This window comes from Perissodus microlepis, chromosome 20, assembly GCF_051167445.1.
Source record: "Perissodus microlepis isolate ML-2025 ecotype Zambia chromosome 20, ASM5116744v1, whole genome shotgun sequence".
NCBI classification, from domain to species: Eukaryota; Metazoa; Chordata; class Actinopteri; order Cichliformes; family Cichlidae; genus Perissodus; species Perissodus microlepis.
Window position 1 is genome coordinate 9,342,693 of NC_140480.1, and position 18,808 is coordinate 9,361,500.

The 18,808-nt window shown below is 38.1% G+C and overlaps 1 protein-coding gene across 4 annotated transcripts in view; it reads left to right on the forward strand.

The window, feature by feature from the left end:
• nphp4 (nephronophthisis 4) overlaps positions 1 to 18,808 on the forward strand; it is a 198,624-nt gene that overhangs the window by 44,378 nt on the left and 135,438 nt on the right. For all 4 annotated transcript variants that reach the window (XM_084916277.1, XM_084916276.1, XM_084916275.1 and 1 more), the window contains 2 exons: positions 280 to 429; positions 5,114 to 5,250. In XM_084916277.1, the coding sequence (XP_084772403.1) occupies positions 280 to 429; positions 5,114 to 5,250 (287 nt within the window). The remainder of the gene's footprint in view (positions 1 to 279; positions 430 to 5,113; positions 5,251 to 18,808) is intronic.

Consider the following 18,808-nt stretch of genomic DNA (forward strand, 5'->3'; position numbering starts at 1 on the left):
TAATGGAACATTGCACATAAGTCACGAACAGCAAAAATGGAATATTGAAAAATGAAAGCGTCTATGTGTGTTGGGTGTCAGGTGAATCCCTGCTTCTGGAGAAATATTAGATTGCATCGTGCCAAGGAGATGGATAACATTTTTCTGGGGAACTTGAGGATAATGACAGGGTAAAACAGCATATCTTTCTCATTTGGATTCAGAAGAAGAGTTTGCCTATTTGTCATGAAATGCGTGCAGAATATTCAACGTAAATTTGCTGTATGTCTCCTTTTGCAGATCATAATATGTTGAAGATTATTGAAGGAGCACATTTGGCCTGTGTCCTGAAAAAACATCCTGCACTGGATTCTGTCCTGCACCTCTTTCCAGGGAATGTCCTTGTATCCGGGGAAGAGAACATTCCTGGACTAGTAGCTTCCCCAACAGGTAAACTTTACATCACTGAGAAATTTTAGGATCTTAAGGCCCTTTTAAATAGGACATGCTGCGCCCTGAAACCCATTCTTTTCCTTTGCTTGCACCACCACACAATAATTGTCACTCACCCAACTTTGACTGCTACATGCTGTGACATACCTTCATGCAACCAAAAGAAATGAAGCCTACAGCTGTTCTAAATTCAACCACACAATGTACCAAAACTGAAGAAAGAAAAGTTGATTCTGTGCCTATTTGAGTTCAATAAACTTTATGACATACGTTTACGTGCATGTAAGGACCTCGGGAGGAAAGCAGTGTGTTGTGGAAACGACACAGTTTTCACAAGTAGGGACAGCATCTAAGCTTTCTTTTTTATCGATGTGAGATACATGTTTTGAATGACTGGGAGCAGGCGCATCTAGTACATGGCGAGGAGTACTCACGTGTACTTAGTTATGCACTCCTCGTCAGAGTTTGTGTTAATATGTCAGCCTGCAAGAGTACAAAGCAGCATGTCAGTTAAAATACGTATGAATATTCATTGTGTGAACTACTTTAGAAAAATATTGATATGTTTTGAGATCAGCGTAAGATGAAAGCTCCCTAATGAATTGAATATCTGTAAGTCTGAGTTTTGGTTTTTACAGCTGGGTGAATTCAAATCGTTTGCCTTCAGCTTATGTGGCTGGATTGTTATTCTCATTAAGATTATTTTAAACACATTAAATCCTAATGACTGTCATGAGGCCTGTGAGCAGGAGAAGTTACTTGTTAGTCATTGTCTTGACTAATCAGCCTACTTTTGCCTTTTACTCATTTATTCAATATATGCTTCTACAGACACCCCCCCCCCCCCCAAATAAGGTTGGCTGTTAATGTGGTGTACAAGACCTTATAAAATTTCAGAGAGAAGGATAAAGCCCCAAACACACCACAAGCCTAGAGAGTGTTTAGGACCATCTGGTAACCACTGGTCACAAGAGAAAAATGCGTAATCCTCATTTGGCTGGCGAGTGGTTGCTGCAGGTTGCTTGGTGTTGCTAGGTGAAGTTGGTTGCTCAGAAGAATATGATGCTTCATGGAAAACTCCTTGCAATTGCTTTGCTCACTAGCAAATTGCTGTGGTCACTCACATTCTTCAAGAAGGATTCCAGCTTGTCTGCAAACACTTGCTAAATAGTTGCAGAGCAGTAATGAAAGTGAAAAGTGTTACACAAACCAAAAACAGAGACCGTTAACCTTCAGAAAAAATGTTGCACCTTTTGAAACATGTTAGCTTTAGTGGGAAGTTACAGCAAACATTCTTTGTTTTCAGTCAACCTTTTCAACTTTTGCAGTAGTTTACAAACAAGTTGGCCTCTTCCATGTAAATGAGTGGCTGCTGCAATTTTCTAGTATCCAAAGCAATCATGAGGTTTTTGTTGTAGCACCCTCTTTGTGACCGATTTCACCTAGCAACTGCAGCAAGATCGGGGGGTTAGGCCTGGGGGACTGAGGTCTCAACAGCTTAGTTCAGTGGGAAGTAAAAGAGGCAAAAGTGAGCCTAAAGAGCATAATTGTGCAGCTACTTACCAGTTGGTAAAGTATTGTGACAGATTGAGAATTTTATTGGGTGTACCTGCACTCATGTGTACTACAGATTGTGTGTACTTGTTGCACATTTTGTCCCCTTTCAACACCCTAGTGAGTTTAGAGTTGGAGTGATGTCACCTGAGTAATATGACACGGCTCAGTCAAAAACATTTAACATGTCATGTCTGATCTTATATTATATAGATCAACCGCTTCTCACTTTTCTCCTTCAAGCTGTCACAATAACATACGGGACATTCATCATAGTTATTCCCTTTTTTACAAACTTAGTTCCATCAGAAGTTGAAATGTCTGCAGTACTTAGAAAGTGAGTTTCTAAGGGGGAATGTAATGAAGTCTGACAGTGCAGAGCTATAATCATTGGGAGTCAGTGGGAGGTATGGTAGCAGGCTAATCCTCTTCATGTTCTGCGGCTGTGAGCAGCAGAGACCTAAGCTGCCTTTTAAGACCAGAGCCACTGGCTTGATATTCACACTGCATTCAGAACAGTCCAACTCTGCGCTCCTGAGACAAGGGTTGCAATGAAATGCTCAGTGGCTGCATTACTCTTGAAGAGATTACAATCACACTGGCTATTTACTCTTTGTTGTGTCTGAAAGGGGTGATTGTGGATTCAGACTTTCTTACCTCGTCTGTTTGCTGCAGTGCTTTCTTCATTCAGTTCGGATTCAATTAACGCCAAGTATCCAAAAGGAAACTGTTTTTGTCTGGTTTTTCTGACAGAAGCATTTCAGTCTTTCTCTGGTTTAAATATTCCAGTGACTGGGATTAGAAAGCTTTCCACAAAGCATTAAAGAAATGGATGTACTAAAAAAGGACTGAATTTCCTGATCCAGCTCATGGACACGCCTATGACAAAGAAGGGAATATGATAATCAACAATACAATCAAGTTTAGCAGTTCTGTTACATAACATAAAATATCTGCATTCCCTATTCTTTCACTAACTACTACAAAACCTGAATGGGAATATATATATGTGTATATGTGTGTATGTATATATATATATATATATATATATATATATATATATATGTATATCTGTAACTAGCTTAATTATGACCTCTTATTTCAAGTCAGTTACAGACATGCAATACAGGGCTGAAGGAACATTGTGTTGATGTATACCAGGGATAGTGTGTTAGATGCCACATATATTTCTATGTGATTTGAAAATTCTCAATATCTCAGAAAATGACGGCTATCCATCTTCCACAAGCAGCCAAAATCTGTCTGTTAAGATGTTAGCCAGCTTAGATTCAATTGTCTTAGACCATGTACAGGGGCGAGATATAGCAGCATGTCTTTGAGCTCTTTTTAATATGTCAAACCAGGACAGAAACCTTTCTGTTGCTGTCCTGGCAGTCACTATTTTCCTGACTGCTGAGCTACTGAAAAATTCCCTTGCTTGGAAGTGTGTTATATTACTTGCTGATAAGTACATATTAACCACTTCCATACTTTTAAGTCTTCAATTTGTTCTATATGATGTGTTTTAAGTCCTGTTTGTGCAGTTGTGGTCAGACATTGACATACTCATCATGGACATGAATATCATGATAATTTTGTGCTTTTAAAAATTTCTTTTCCCACGATATAATAATTGTACAGCATGAATGAATTTAATGAAAAACAAAAAATGGTTGCATGAGTTTGAATATATTTTGTATTTTCTATAATGCACACCGGTTTAAAATTATACATACAGACTCAAATACTTATATAGACTCCCCTAATATTTGGTTAAGTGCCCTTTAGCATATCGTGCCTCAAACAGACAGTTCAAAGAAATCATTCAAGGCCTCAAATACAAATGTCATTCATGCCCAGGATTAGTGTATGTAAACCTCTGACCATAACTGCAGTGTATAATTTAGATCCTTTAAATGTTCCATATTGTTTTTAAATGTCAGAAGAAATAATTCAGTACAGCAATTTTATGGGGTTAAATATCTTGCTCAAGGACACATTGGCATGCGGACTGAAGGAGCTGATAGAACTTTTGATTAGTGGACAGCTGGCTCAAAATTCTGAGCTGCAGCTGCACAACTGACCAACTGACTCACTCGCTGATTGTCGCTCTTTCCTGTCAGACGCTTTGGTCGGAATCAATTTCTATGAAAGCTGGAATTTTCAGACTGTCTTTTTCAGCTCATCAATCTTGACAGCTGTAATTCTCAGCTGACATCAGGAGACACTGAACCTTCCAAATGTTATGAAATTCTTTTTCCTTGATGGCTGTAAGGTAGCTTACGTGATGCTTCAGAAACTACTGCAAATTAAACTGGACTACAAAGACAATTAGCACATATAGGCCCATATTTCTATCTGTAGTTTGTAGTTGTAGTTTACTTGGTTCTGTTATGGGACCTTCTTCAGTTTCCACATGCACACATGAGAGCCTAAAGGTGCGGATAACACATCAGCAGGCACAGAACAGAGAATGTATCAAGAACAACAGATGTGGATTAGGTGCAATAAAGCATGAATACAGAAGCTAGGGTGGAGGTGGATCGCAAAGCAGCTTGCAGATATCCTGATTTGGATTTTAGAAAGGTGTCAACAGAGTCATCAGCTGATGCGGCACTGAGATTGGCTGATCTGCCAGGATTGCAGATAATGTTTTGTCCTTACTTTATGTGAAGAGAATTTTAATAAATCTTTCATAAAACTGAAAAAATCCAGAATAAGCTTGTTGCACATATCATTCACTTTTATATATTAAACACAGAGTATACACACAGTGATTCTGCTTTTTTAAGCTGTGCATTTTCATTTGAAATCAGTCTTTCATGTTTCTCGAACTTCTACGATGCCATTTTCTGGGGATGATGGAAAATTTATTTTACAAATGGGTCATGAACAAACTGTACTGAAATGTATTTCAGAACTTGTAGCTTGCATGTATTACACTAGATGGTGTTTTCTCCTCCACAGTAGTCCAAATGGAACAGACATTTTCTGAGCGGAAAACACATTTAACAGAGCAGGGAAGAAATCAATTTAGGCTAGGAAAGCACTCTAAATATGACTGAGGAAAATCGTGTAAATATTGAGGCGTGTGTGTCAGTTGATGTTATGTTCACGCTGTCATCAGGAGATGCTCTGCTGAAGCCTCAGACGCTCAAAACGCTGCCCTTCACCCTGAACAGACTTACCATCTCCCTTCAGCCGTCCCTGGAGAAGTTCGAGAGCCAGCTGCTGCAGCTGATCAATGCTGACTGCCAGAACACAGTAAGGCCAAGCTTTCATAACACACACACAGTCTTGATAGTTTTTGCAGATGACACATCAGGGATGGTTAGATGACTGTTTTTCATAAAATACACAGATCTGTGTCTCATCTTCTTTAAAGTCCATATTCTCATGCGGAGCTCTGCAGTTGGAAGCATTTAAATTGCTACTGCAGTCAAAAACGATATTCCATTGATAAAAAACTCCTTTCCAGATATACTGGCAAAGTGTCATTTCGAACTATATACACTCATAAAGCATGTCTTTTCCTCATCTTACATCCTATTTCCCTTAAATGCACAGTATATGTGGTGCTTACTTGGGAAAAGCAAATCGCCTTACGGTTCCCTTTTATGAAGATACATGTACGATGCATACGTACAGTCCTGATATCATTCTTGTGAGGCGGCCATTCACCAATCTCCTCAAATTAAAGATGACCAGGATGGCCTTGACATACCTCTGCCAAGATTATTTTCTCCGGCCTACTTTCCTTTATCTCACTTTCCGTTTCTTTAGTGTGCAAGCCAGAGCCCTTTTACAGCTGCCACTGCAATTTAAGCCACATCACCTCCCAAACTAAATGGAGCTTATCTATCCTCTTTTCTTTTTTTCTTGTCTGTGAAAACCCAGATGGTTAACCGTATTTGACAGGTGCAGCTTTGGACTAGCAATTATATGTACAATGGCTTCGCACAGGCCCTAAGTGAGATGTGTCTCCAGTAAGGATGGGAATTGATATGACAACACTGTCACTCCATATCTCTCTCTGCCTGCTCTTTGATACTGCTGGGTTTAATCCCCAAACTCAAACACAGGGGACTAAAGGAGAGTAGATTTGATTAAGTGGAGCAAATAGTAGGAGCTGTTGTAAGTGTGTCTGTGATGGAATAACCAAAATTCTTCAAGAAGGCAGATCTTGTCAATCGTAGCCATCTTGAAAACACTATGGGTGTTTATCTTCTTTTTTAAGAATTCAGTTGTGTGTAAAACTGCATGTATAGAACAAGGTTAGGGTAGTCAGCGGAACTGAAAAACTCAGTGTTGGTAAAATCTGTGGACACAAACAGGACAAGTGTTTGGTCTATTGTATTTCTTGTACTGTTATTGACTTTCTAAATCTTAAAAGCTGACAAATGCCACCAATAGCCAAAATTAAAACTAAAATCAAAACAAAACTAATCTGAAAACTAAAAGAAATTAAACTGAATTTTAAACCAAAATAAAAAAAAACCAAATGAAAATAACAGTACTTATCAATCAAATCTGATTAGAAATGGCCTAAAACATTTGCTGACTTTTTCCAGTGCAGGGAAGTTGTACTTTTAATCCACAGTTGCATTATAATGTTAATGTTAAATAATCAGTATCTTATTCATTCCATGTAATAGTAACTAAGATCAAAAAAATCTGTTTTCATAAGTTACCTGGCCAAGAGGACAGCAGATTATTAGCAAAAGAAATCGCACAAATGCAACTCTCACACAGCACAAACAAATAAACACAACATCCACATCATATGCAGTAATATGTCATAAAAAAGTAAAAATTCAAGAGCAATCTCACTGAAAAAGGGAACAATATAAACTTTTTGTAAATCCTCCCACAGTAATGTGTTATGACAAGTTCAGGTCCCCGTGTAGATTACTCCAGAAACAATGGGACAGCATAATTTAAAAGACATTTTGCACAATTTCTGTTCTGACACTGGGGACCAACATCTGTATAACAGCGTGAAAACAAAGGTCCAAACTCATTATGGTTTTTACACATGTGTGTACTGTGACAAGTACAAGCCAACACAAACAAAAGTTTTTTTATAAACAACCGGTGGAAAAAGGTTCAGACATACAGACATGGCCACTTAACAACAGCATAGGAAGAACAGTGAAGCATATAAATTTCACAACACGTTCTCATCCCATCGTGTAAAATACTGACGATTGTGACAAATCGTTGCTATGTTACGCATTGTTAATGATAATGCTCCTTTAGGTTCTGGTCTGGTGCATTCATAGCAGGACACTGTAATTCAGTAATGACAAAAATATGGCAGAAATCAAGTGTTTTTCTCATTTTGAGTGAAAACTAGATGCTTATTTTTCATACCATAAAAAGGTGGTTTATAGTTGTTATATACCAGCACAGAGTTGACAGCGAGTATAAATATTGGTCTAATTTTTTACATAGAAGTTGTATTCATTTTGGATAGAACTGTGTAGAATCTCAATAATGCAAAAGATCCACAGAAGAATAAATATTTTATTTATTCTTTTTTTTTTTTTGGCTGACTTATAGTTGGATGGTGGTTCTTATCCTTAGTAGTCTTGTTGTAAACTTGAACAAAGGTATCAAGGTACAAAACCTACTGCCAGCACAACAGTCAGCTTGTGATGATGGAAGATTGAAGAGAATGCTAGTGGAGCTAAGGACCTGTAATTTCACAAGGTTTTACATACACTTGTATATGCAGGTCATGCAGCCCTAAACCTCCCTTTAGAACATTATTGATTGATCTGTACAATCAAACAGTCAGTTAGGATTTTGTCTCCACTACTTTTGCATTAATGAAACATATTTCAGTAAAAACTGAAAAAAGACTAACCCAGTTTTTTTTTCTTTTCCAAACAGGCCTATTCCCTTTGGCACTTCAATCATTAAGCATTTACAGGCAGCTCTGTCCTTTTTATGTTTTGTCCCCTTTCTCGTTTCCAAGGATATTTCTTGTATTTCAATCCAGTTTTTGTTGCATGCATACAGTTTGAAATTATTTCTGTATATTTTATTTCCGTACCTAAGTGTAAATATGGGAAAGTAGACTACAACTTTTTCTCTGTGAGCAAAGTGTCATGCTAGCATGAATAATTTTCTCATATTGGCGTTCACACTTTTTTTTCCCTCCTTGGTGAGATGTTCTTTGCAGGTCCTCATAACCAGCCTATGTTGCGTAGATGAGTTAAATGTTCCAGACTTTTATAACTTCAGTAATATGACGACATTCTCACGTCTGCAAGAGGTGTTAATACATGCAGAAGTCAGCTTGATTGCAGCTTTTAATTAAAACGTGTGTGCGTGTGTGTGTGTGACAGAGAGAGAGAGAGAGAAAGACAGACAGACAAAGAGAAAGGGTGTGTGTGTGATCTGTGTGTGACCTTTAAAGTGTGACTCCAGCTGGATTGTCATCAAGCTGTCTCTGAAGTGATGCTGACACCTCACACGCCAACTCGGTTTTACCGTTGTGTCTGTGTGTGTGTGAGAGAGTGAATGTGTGTGACTCCATGCTAGCGTGCTTAAATGATACTGAGGCAGGAATGGAATAGCAAAAATGAAGAGGAATGGGGAAGCAGATGAATGTACAGTAGAGCATGAGACAAAATCCTTATACTGGCTGCTTGTCTAACATATCGTCTTCACTTAATCTCCCCATAAGTATTGCTATTTTTAGCTCAATAAACTATCCCAGTGTTGCTTCTTTCTACAGTCCACTTTCCCATATATTATACAGCCTGTGCCCTAGTTGATGTGCTTTTTCATGTGGACTAGTGTAGCTACTTTACTTTTATATAACAGTTTAATGAGCACAAGATTAATTTAAATTGCAGTCTTGGACCTCTTCAAACACACTCTGACCCCCTGTTTAAAAAAAAAAAAGAGAGAGAGAGAAAATTAACACTACTCTTCAGAGATGCTTGAATTTGTCTACATTCCCCAAAGCCAAAGCCAAAGGCTTGCACCTCCAGTGACCTGTAGCACCCGCTCACCTATATCTTCAATAAAACCTATTGCGCTTGTTGAAAGGGCCTGAGATCCTGTCAGAATGTATGTAACATTTTAGCTTGTGATCAAAAGAGCAGAGAGAACAGAAGATGATGAAGAGGAGGAGAAGAGCAGGGGAGGACCAATGCCGCGCCGCAAGCAGAACAAAACGCCTTAGGCTGATTTAATGAACGGAGAAAGACTGTGGCAACAAAGCTCGGGGAAGTTTTCATTTGTCCTAAAAGAAGAAAATTCACTCAAAGTAGGACTGCCCCTGTGGACGCGGTAGTATTTAAAAAAAAAAAAGAAGAAAAAAAGAAGCATTTTTTGTTTGAACATTTCTGAACAAGAGCAGCGTTCTTGCACATTGTTCTCCAAGGAAACCCAGTTTGACTGCAGGCCACTTACCCATGTAACTGATGCAGTGCAAAAGAACAGGGTTTAATGCAGTTGGCGAGCATAACATATTCATGGGATCCAGGTCTTCGTAGTGAATGACGATCCAATCATTAGAGGAGATAGACTGCAACTGATTATAGACACTGTAAGTCAGACAAGACAAGAAATGCACAGCTGTTGAATCAGGAAAGAGATAAACTTTAAACATCATCGAGACATTATTATTTAATTGATTTTCAACTGATTCTTTTCTCTCTGTCATGAATTATTTTAAAATCCCTCTGAGTGTCTTTGAACACTGTTTCAGATGACATGCAATACCATACAATACAATAAAGTGCTCCTGAAAAATAAAAATTCTGCAAAAACATTGATTTCACTCCTTCACCTGCATTTAAAAGGTCTGTAAACATGCAAGGAAAATCATTATAAATATATATGTATTTTTTACAAAACAATGTATTGCATTTTAATTTTTTAAGTATTAGTTTTATAGAATTTGAATAGCCAGTATGGAAATGTAAAATAAACTGAGTCCAGATAGAGAAATTAAAGTGTTACATTCTGTGGTCATTTATTGATTACATGCTGCCAAGCCTCCAGTGAGGACTGTAAATGGGACTATGTAAATTCCAGAAAATCCATTTTAGTGAGCACAGATGTCACTTAAAGATAGTTGACCAGTGTGAGTCAGATATGTGTCAAAACCGCTGACTGTGACACTGTAAGATAAACTATTCAGAAATTGGAACACGAGAATCAAATGTCATTTATCGATGATATTCCACTAAGCCTGCTTTATGCACTGCCACTGCAGAGCTGTTGTTGCAGGAAGAGTTGCTACTGCTGATTATCATTTCAATAGGGATTATCATTTCACTCACCTCATGCTGGCTGTTTCCTGACTGTAATGCTGAAGAAACATTTTTTATTTTTATTAAAACGGCGATTATGTAAAATTAAGTTTTTTTGTTTTGTTTTGTTTTTTAGCAACCTTATAATTTTTTAATTCTAGAAATCACCTTACATTTTAGGAAGTATAGAAGTAACCTGATGGTTCAGATCCATTTTGATACAGCTGCCTAAATATCATTTAGCCCTTGTGTCTCATTATTGCTCATCACCTTAAGCCTCAGTTACACAGGCCTGCAGACTGGCTGGTGACCCCCTGGTGGCTAGGCAAAAATTTATATTCTCTGACTGGCTGGTGAGTGGTTGCTGGATGTGACTGGTAGCAAAGAGAACAAACACATCCTCACTACAGATATGGTTGTCTGTATTGTGTATAGAAGATGTCAACTTGTCTGCAAACGCTCACTGACTATCTCCTGAGCTGTAGTGAAACCAGAAAAAGTGCGACACAAACCAGGAATGTATATATATGTATGTATAAATGTCAAAGTGCAACTTGTCTTACCCATTAAAGCAACATTTTCCAAAAGGCACAGCTTTTACTTTAACCTCCAAAGACCTGCTGTCCACATATGGGGACATCACATTTTGGGCTGTCCACAATACCAAGTTTTACTGTTTCAAATGAGCCATATTGCTCAAAGGGACACAATCGGCACTGAAGGAACAATGGGCTGGGAGGTCCATTGTTCCTTCAGTGTGCTGATTTCAGTCATTATGCAAATGTACTTATAGGATATAAGAAACCTGCAGTCAGCTGACACTGAAGAAGTCACTTGGATGAGTGACAAAACGTTTCTCCCACTGAAAATGCTACGTCCAGATGAACAGAATCAACCTTTGGAGATTTACTTGCCTGGATGATTGAGAATGCATCAAGACATATGAGGGTTATCGTTGCAGCACCACATACCTCTACCTGAGTCTTTTTTTTTTTTCTAGCAAGAGCCAGCAACCGTCTGCAGCAACTCGCAAGCTGATTGCGGAATACACATTTTTCCCTAGTGATGGATGGTTACCATGGAGTCACTGACTGGTCTCTAAGGCTGTGTCACTGGGGCTTAGGAATTAACGAGAGTAATGGGCAGCAGCCTCAGCAATTACTCAAATGTTTAGGGAATATTAGTTTTTACCGAGCAGTTGCCATGTGACCCACCAGTCTTTTTAGGCCTGTGTGACTGGGATCTAAGTGGTGTTAAAAGGGCCTTATATGAGCTGTAAATCACAGACAAATAACACACAGACATTTCATAACCAAAACAAATTTCCTTTTTGTGTTTGTCACCAAATCAACTAAAAATGCCAAAACTCACAATGTATTAATTCTTCTGTGTTGCATGAGCAGCCAAATCCTCGTTTTTAATTTTGTAAAATGAAGCTCTATGGTGCGACACTACTTAAGCACATATATTAAACACACAGTTACACAGATGTTCCTTTGGTACTGTTAATACTGAGGTTAAAATTGTCCCTAACAAATTTCAAAAGAAAATTCTGAATTGTGACTCATTTAAAAAAAAAAACAAAAAAAAAACAGTTGTCTACAATATAAGTAATTAGGCTTGGATCTGAGTACTACAGAGAGATTAGGGTTAAAAAATAACATGAAATGGACTTTTTCTTCCTGGTGTGTGTTGTCAGTGAGAAACAACCTTATCCTTTAAAGTTATGATATGATATCACACATTTTTGTGCTGTTGGTGCTCATAGTTGGACTCAGCATTAAGGGGTTCCTTCCAAGTGGGACCAACTGTGAGACAACATAATGTGATCATGATGGTGTAGAACTCCATGTGCTGTGGTTGAAAGTGTTACGCTACGCTTGGGGACAAATGGAATGAAATGGGGAGGGGAACGGAAAGGGAGCAGTATGAGTGTGTGTTTGACTCAGTATTTTTGGTTGGTGAATTATGGAAGTGTTTCAGCGGTTGGGCAACAGTGATTTATCAGTGGAAGCTCTGTGCCAGTTAAAATTTGTTAAGGAGTAGGGGAGTGGGAGGATGAGAGCAGCATGCTAATGATGCTGCTACTGTTTCTTGCCACGAATGACTCACCCTCAATATGGGGGAGCTAACATCCACTGCGTGGGTAGGAGCACATACTCACTCGCTCACTCACTCACTCACTTACTCACTCACTCACTCACTGTCTTGATATTGGGTGAAAATGAACACAGGTCATGAATGCATTTGACTTAAAGGTGTGTGAAGCTTGATCTACCTATATTACATGACTCTTTCAAAAAACAAAACAAAGGTTTCTATTGTAGGTGTGTGCCCTGATTGCACAGATCAAACAGGTTAAAACGTGAAAAAAAAAAAAAGGTAAATTACCAGCTCGCATCTTCTCCCTGGCTATGTGAGAAGTGTATGATCATAAAAGCTCAGAAGTGTTTCCCTTTGTTTGCCGGTTTTCAAAGGTAAGAGAAATATGCTGGAGTTGTATAACTGACTTGGTAATTGGCTTATACAAAACTCTTGTGGGACATAATTTCAACTGCTTTTTTTCTCTCACACTCTCTTGCCATTTCTCTTTCACACACTCACACACGCCCCTTGAGATGACAGTTGCCATCTGTAGAGTTATTATTACCTGTTACAACAGCCTACACATTGATTTCACAAAGTACTGACATGAAAACTTACTGATTAATAGCTGACAGCTTTTAATGGTGCCTTGCAGAAAAAAAAACAACTCAGAAGCATCAGGGGAAAAAATCTGCAAAAGCTATAAAGGTGGTTTTGCTTTTAATTATTTTGTCCTGAAACCAGTAAAGAACCATTTTCCTGTTATTTTTCTGTATTCGTGAGGAATATATACATAGATGGAGGAAAATACCAAATAACAAACAATCGCAATATTCTTGGCCAATCTGAAACCTGCTAATTACAGTATTTGTCACGTAATATATTTTTCTTAAACTTTTCTTTAATGGAAATTTAAAGTTGTAGTAATAATGAAACATAGACCATTAATTACCTTTTATATTTTATCTAAATCGGTACCAAGTTACATTTCAATAAAAAATGCTCCTAGTTTCTGGACAGAGCTGTTATATACAAATAAAAATTAGTTAATTGCATTATACTTTACTTGATTGAAAATATTCCAAGTCTCCTTTTTGCCAAAACCCAACACGCATTTCTTATATTTGTGGTCGTCTGTCCTCAGTTAAAAAACAAAACAACACACATCTTTTCTGAAGCATGTAATCGTAGAGTAACCATTACAGAAACAGTAATGCCTACAGTTAATAAGTTTTGTTCTTTTGTTGTGTTTTATTTAGTTAAGTTTTGTTGTGTTTTGCTGTTTTTGCTACCTTAAGGCACTGTAAACCTACACAGTTTTTAATGTTTCTTCATTTTCTGTGTTAAGCTGATTGAGTTTCGTGTAATGAAATCTGCTTTATAAATACAATTGTCATTATCATAAAACTATTAAAAAAAATTATAGTACTATAGTCTGAAAGGCAAATGATGCACTTTTGACAGGTTTTTAAATTCTCCCATTTTATCAAAGTTCCAGGAGTTATCCTTTTGTACAGGTATGATGCAAGTGTTTCATTGCAGTACTGAGATGGGTCAAGTATGAATGCGTTAGGAGTTAGATGTAAAGTATAATTTTTCAATGTGCAGAGTACATTTATTGAAAAGCTATTTGTTAACCCAAACTACAATATTGTCCCTTTACCTAACCAAATAGATTTTAGTGCCTAAACCTTAAAAACAAGATAAGGTGACTAAAACAAAGCCCCAAATGGAATAAGAACCAAACTGGCTTCTGGCAAACATAAGGGGTGTTCACATAGCAAGTGAGTACGCATGCAACAATTGCTGATGGCTGGCCAGTAGTGGACTTTCCAGGCTCTGGTTGCCTATATAGCCCTCTAATGTGTTCACCATTCGTTCATGTCAATGAATGGTATCCTTCGGTCAGAGTAGTAGTCACTTTGATTGGTCGCAACATTTTGAAAAGTTTAATTTCGCATCGCCAGCTGTTACTTCACTTGTAGTTCTCTGAAGTCACCAAATGTTATTGACTTTCTGAACGCCACACGTTTGAGTGGCTTCTTGTATGTATACACCTCTATTCCACCAGAAATCATTCCAACACCCAAATAGTTTCTCTGAATTTGTTGTGCGAAGTGGATTAGTTCACCGCCTCCTAGCAGTAACCTTGTGCATACTATTGTGATGCTGATAGCATCTGAGCTAAAAGTCAGTATTTTACATTTTGGGATGAGAATGCGTTGGCTGGTCCCCCCAAATAATCATTCGGTTTAGATTTTGCCTATTTGCTACACTTTCAGTTGAGTAAACTGAGTAATTAAACCTCCCCATACTTTAAGTTCCCATTTGTTTTTTTTTCTCACTGCATTTCCTTCAGATAGTCGGTGTAAGATAAAGTGGATGATTGGGAATGAGGAGGACTATTATTAATTGTATTGTCAAGATAAGTAAGAAAAGATGTAATTAGTGTTTGAGTGATAGAGTCATTAAAAATATTTTCCCAGTTATATATTTCAGCTGGCCTCTGCTTTGGCACCTCAGTCACATGAAAATTTGCCTCTAAGTGAGACGATGATTATATTTAATGGCTTTATTATTAAAGTTCAGCCCAGGAAAGTGCCAGGAAAAAGACTTTCTGAAACCACATTCTTGTTCACTCATTACTAGTTGCACAATTAACATTAACTTCATATTATTAGAATATAGAGGTGCTGGAGATGTTGATTTTGGCAATGCTGAGTGAATGGCATTGTGGCATTATTATTTTTTTTAAAGCTAAAAGTACACTGCACACTAGGCTGCTCATCTGTACTGTTGTTTGGATTTTTGAGCATTTGCATAAATATCAATGTATGAGTGAGAAACTTGATCAAAATATGTAAATACAGCATAGAAGAAGTGACTTTCAGCTGCACTCTTATTCACAAGAGGTCACTACAGCAGGTAGCTCCAATAGGGAATGTTATTGCCCCCAGCCTTAAAGTGTTAGTAAACTATACCAGAGTTGCTTGTCAAATGGATGAACAGTGTCTGAAACTTCCTCCACTCATTACTGGCATCATAATTTGTGTAACTTTCTACACTGAACATTCACACCCACATCCTACAGTTACTGGCCAGGTGTGTGGAGCTGAGAAAGTGCCATCTGCTTTACATAGCTCTTTCTGACACTTTCACTGTCATAACTAATGACGGCTTCCAAAGACTGTCACAGAATGTGTGCTGTTAGCTTCAAATGATTATCACTGTGCACCTCTGTAACGACAGCCGGTTTTGAGTGATATAACACGGTTGGATAATAAGTAATGTGAACTTGAATACTTTTACCTTTAGGTTTGTTTGGTAGTAGATTTTCAGACTCATGTCAGGAATGTCTATTAGGCTTCATCTTAATATAGTTTGCATAACTGACTTGTATTGATGTGATTTTCAGTCAGTCACTATGTTGCTGAAAGTAATCGCTTTGCTTTGCTATATGCTTTCACACGTATTTCACACAAACTTGAGTGACATCCCATTGTTAATCCATGGAGTTTGACATGATGTTGGGCTATGATGGCTTCAGTTATTCTAGGAAGGCTTTCCACAAGGTTAAGGGTGGTTAATGGGATTTTTTGACCATTCTTTCAGAAGCACATTTGTGAGGTCAGACACTGATGTTGGACACAAAAGTCGCAGTCTCTGCGCTAATTCATCATAAAGGTGTTACGTCAGGTTGAGGTCAGGACTCTGTGCAGGCCAGTCAACTTCTTCCACACCACACTCGCTCACTGTCTTTATGGACCTTGCTTTCTGCACTTTTGTACAGTCATGTTATAACCGAAAGGGGCCATCCCCAAACTGTTACCACAAAGTTGGAAGGATAAAATTATCCATTATGTCTTGGTATGCCGAAGCATTCAGCATTCCTTACACTGGAACTTAAGGGCCGAGCCCGACTTTTAAAAAACAACCTCACGTCATAATCCCCACTCCGCCAAACTTTGCAATTGGCACAATACAGGGTGGGCCATTTATATGGATACACCGTAATAAAATGGGAATGGTTGGTGATATTAAAGTCCGGTTTGTGGCACATTAGTATATGTGAGGGGGCAAACTCCTCAAGAGGGGTGGTGACCATGGTGGCCATTTAGAAGTCGGCCATCTTGGATACAACTTTTGTTTTTTCAATAGGAAGAGGGCCATGTGACACATCAAACTTATTGGTAATGTCACAAGAAAAACAATGGTGTGCTTGGTTTCAATGTAACTTTATTCTTTTATGAGTTATTTACAAGTTTCTCTTTGTTCACAGCCATTGACATGTTGAAGAGGTTAACATGTGAGGAGCGGATCGAAATTGTGTTGATATCTGGTGAACGCAGTAACCGGGTCATTGCAGCAGATTTCAATGCAAGACACCCTACGAGACCACCCATCTCCCATGCTACGTGTTACGTGTCACGTGTTAACCTCTTCGACATGTCAATGGCTGTGAACAAAGAGAAACTTGTAAATAACTCATGAAAGAATAAAGTTACGTTGAAACCAAGCACACCATTGTTTTTCTTGTGACATTACCAATAAGTTTGATGTGTCACATGGCCCTCTTCCTATTGAAAAAACAAAAGTTGTATCCAAGATGGCCGACTTCTAAATGGCCACCATGGTCACCACCCATCTTGAGGAGTTTGCCCCCTCACATATACTAATGTGCCACAAACAGGACTTTAATATCACCAAACATTCAGTTTTGTGATTTTACATAGCCATTTCATGGCTGAGTTGCTGTTATTCCCAATCACTTCCACTTTGTTATAACACCACTAACAGTTGACTGTTGACCGGACTTCATCCTATTGCGGTACCACCCTGGAATTCACTGAGCACTTGAAAGCAACTCATTTTTTCCACAAATGTTTTTGGAAGCAATCAGCATGCCTAGGTGCTTGATTTGATACACCTGTGACTGTGGAAATGAGTGGAACACCTGAATTCAGTAATTTAGATGGGTGAGTGATAACTTTTGACCATAAAAGTCAAAAGCTTGCGTTTTTTTGAAAAAGAAGCTATGCAGGACCCCAGCCCTCAAATACTATAACCTCTGTCTTTGTTCAAAGGGTTTTTTTTTTTGTCTTTTGACTTGGACGTTACCCAGTATTGATATACTGGCAGCAGTCAAGAGGGTTCAGGACAACTGTCACGACCTTTAACAAAGTTTCTATCCCATTATTACTGGGATCAGACCCATTTTCTATATTGGGTTTCATATGTCTTAGTGTTAGCCACCGAGGAGAGCTTGCTCCTGCCTTTTAAGCACAAAGAAATAACCTTCAGAAACTAATTTAGGCTTCTCTGAAAATCTACGCTCATTTCTCTTAAAATTGAACAATAAGGCAGCTGCTTCCTGCTTTCCATTTCTTTTTTGACTGATATTATTTCTAAATTTGTTCTAAAGGACTTTCTTTTTCAGCACCTCCATTTTATTCAAATTACAATGTCTCCAACTAAATCAGTTTTGCTTACTAATATTTCATCGTCACCCCTGTGTCTCCTTTGCCTCACCCTGGAGTCGGGCCGTTAAATTGAATCTAAGAAAATCTTTGTTGTTAATATGTGACAATGTTAATGCTGTTTCCAGGTGTTAATACTCATAATCTTCCACTTCTTCACTTCAGAGGCTTTTTTTTTTTCATTTTATTTTGGATTCAGATACAGATGAGAGAGGGAAATAATGATAAAAAAAACACTCTGGAAAATAAGAAAGGCAAAAATGTGTCAAGTACACACTCATGCGGACTACAAACCCTTGTCAGCCATTATTGTTCACTACAGTGCATAGAAATATATGGCCTTTGTTTTCTGACTTGGTTTTCTTTCCAAGATAAGATGTGTTTTCCACCAGAGTTATCTTTGACTTTTTGCTGAGCGCTTTATCCCCAACCCAGATTTCAAGGCAATATGATTATTTTTCCTCAAGACTGCAGACACATTAGAAATGCGAGTTTTGCAGTTTAAAAAATCTTTCTGTTGAGCCCTAAAGGCTTTATTGGTATGAAGTCACTTTTGGCTTACTCTTGATGGACTTCTGACTAACAGCCATGAGACCAACCATCACAGATAATAGTGGTGCACTGGCACTAGTGCATTTTCAACCCTTTGTATTTTTCCAATGCAAAATGGATGGATAAGCAGAATGCTTAGTTTCCACTTACAACTCCCACATTAGGGCGACTCGTCTAATTAGAAGACAACAAAAATACAACCACAACCATTCCCTTACAACACACTGCTTTTGTTTGTGCTGTTAACAAAGCTCTAAAACAAACTGCATCCAAAAGCATGCAAATTAGTCTTGTTCTGCCTCCCCCCTTTCTCTTTATGCAACAAACACAAAACAGCATTTAGGCATGTTATCAGAAATGAATTCCACTTTTTTTAAACACAGATGTCGAGTGTACATTATGACAGCTGAACTGACCGTGCTGATTGGTTACAGT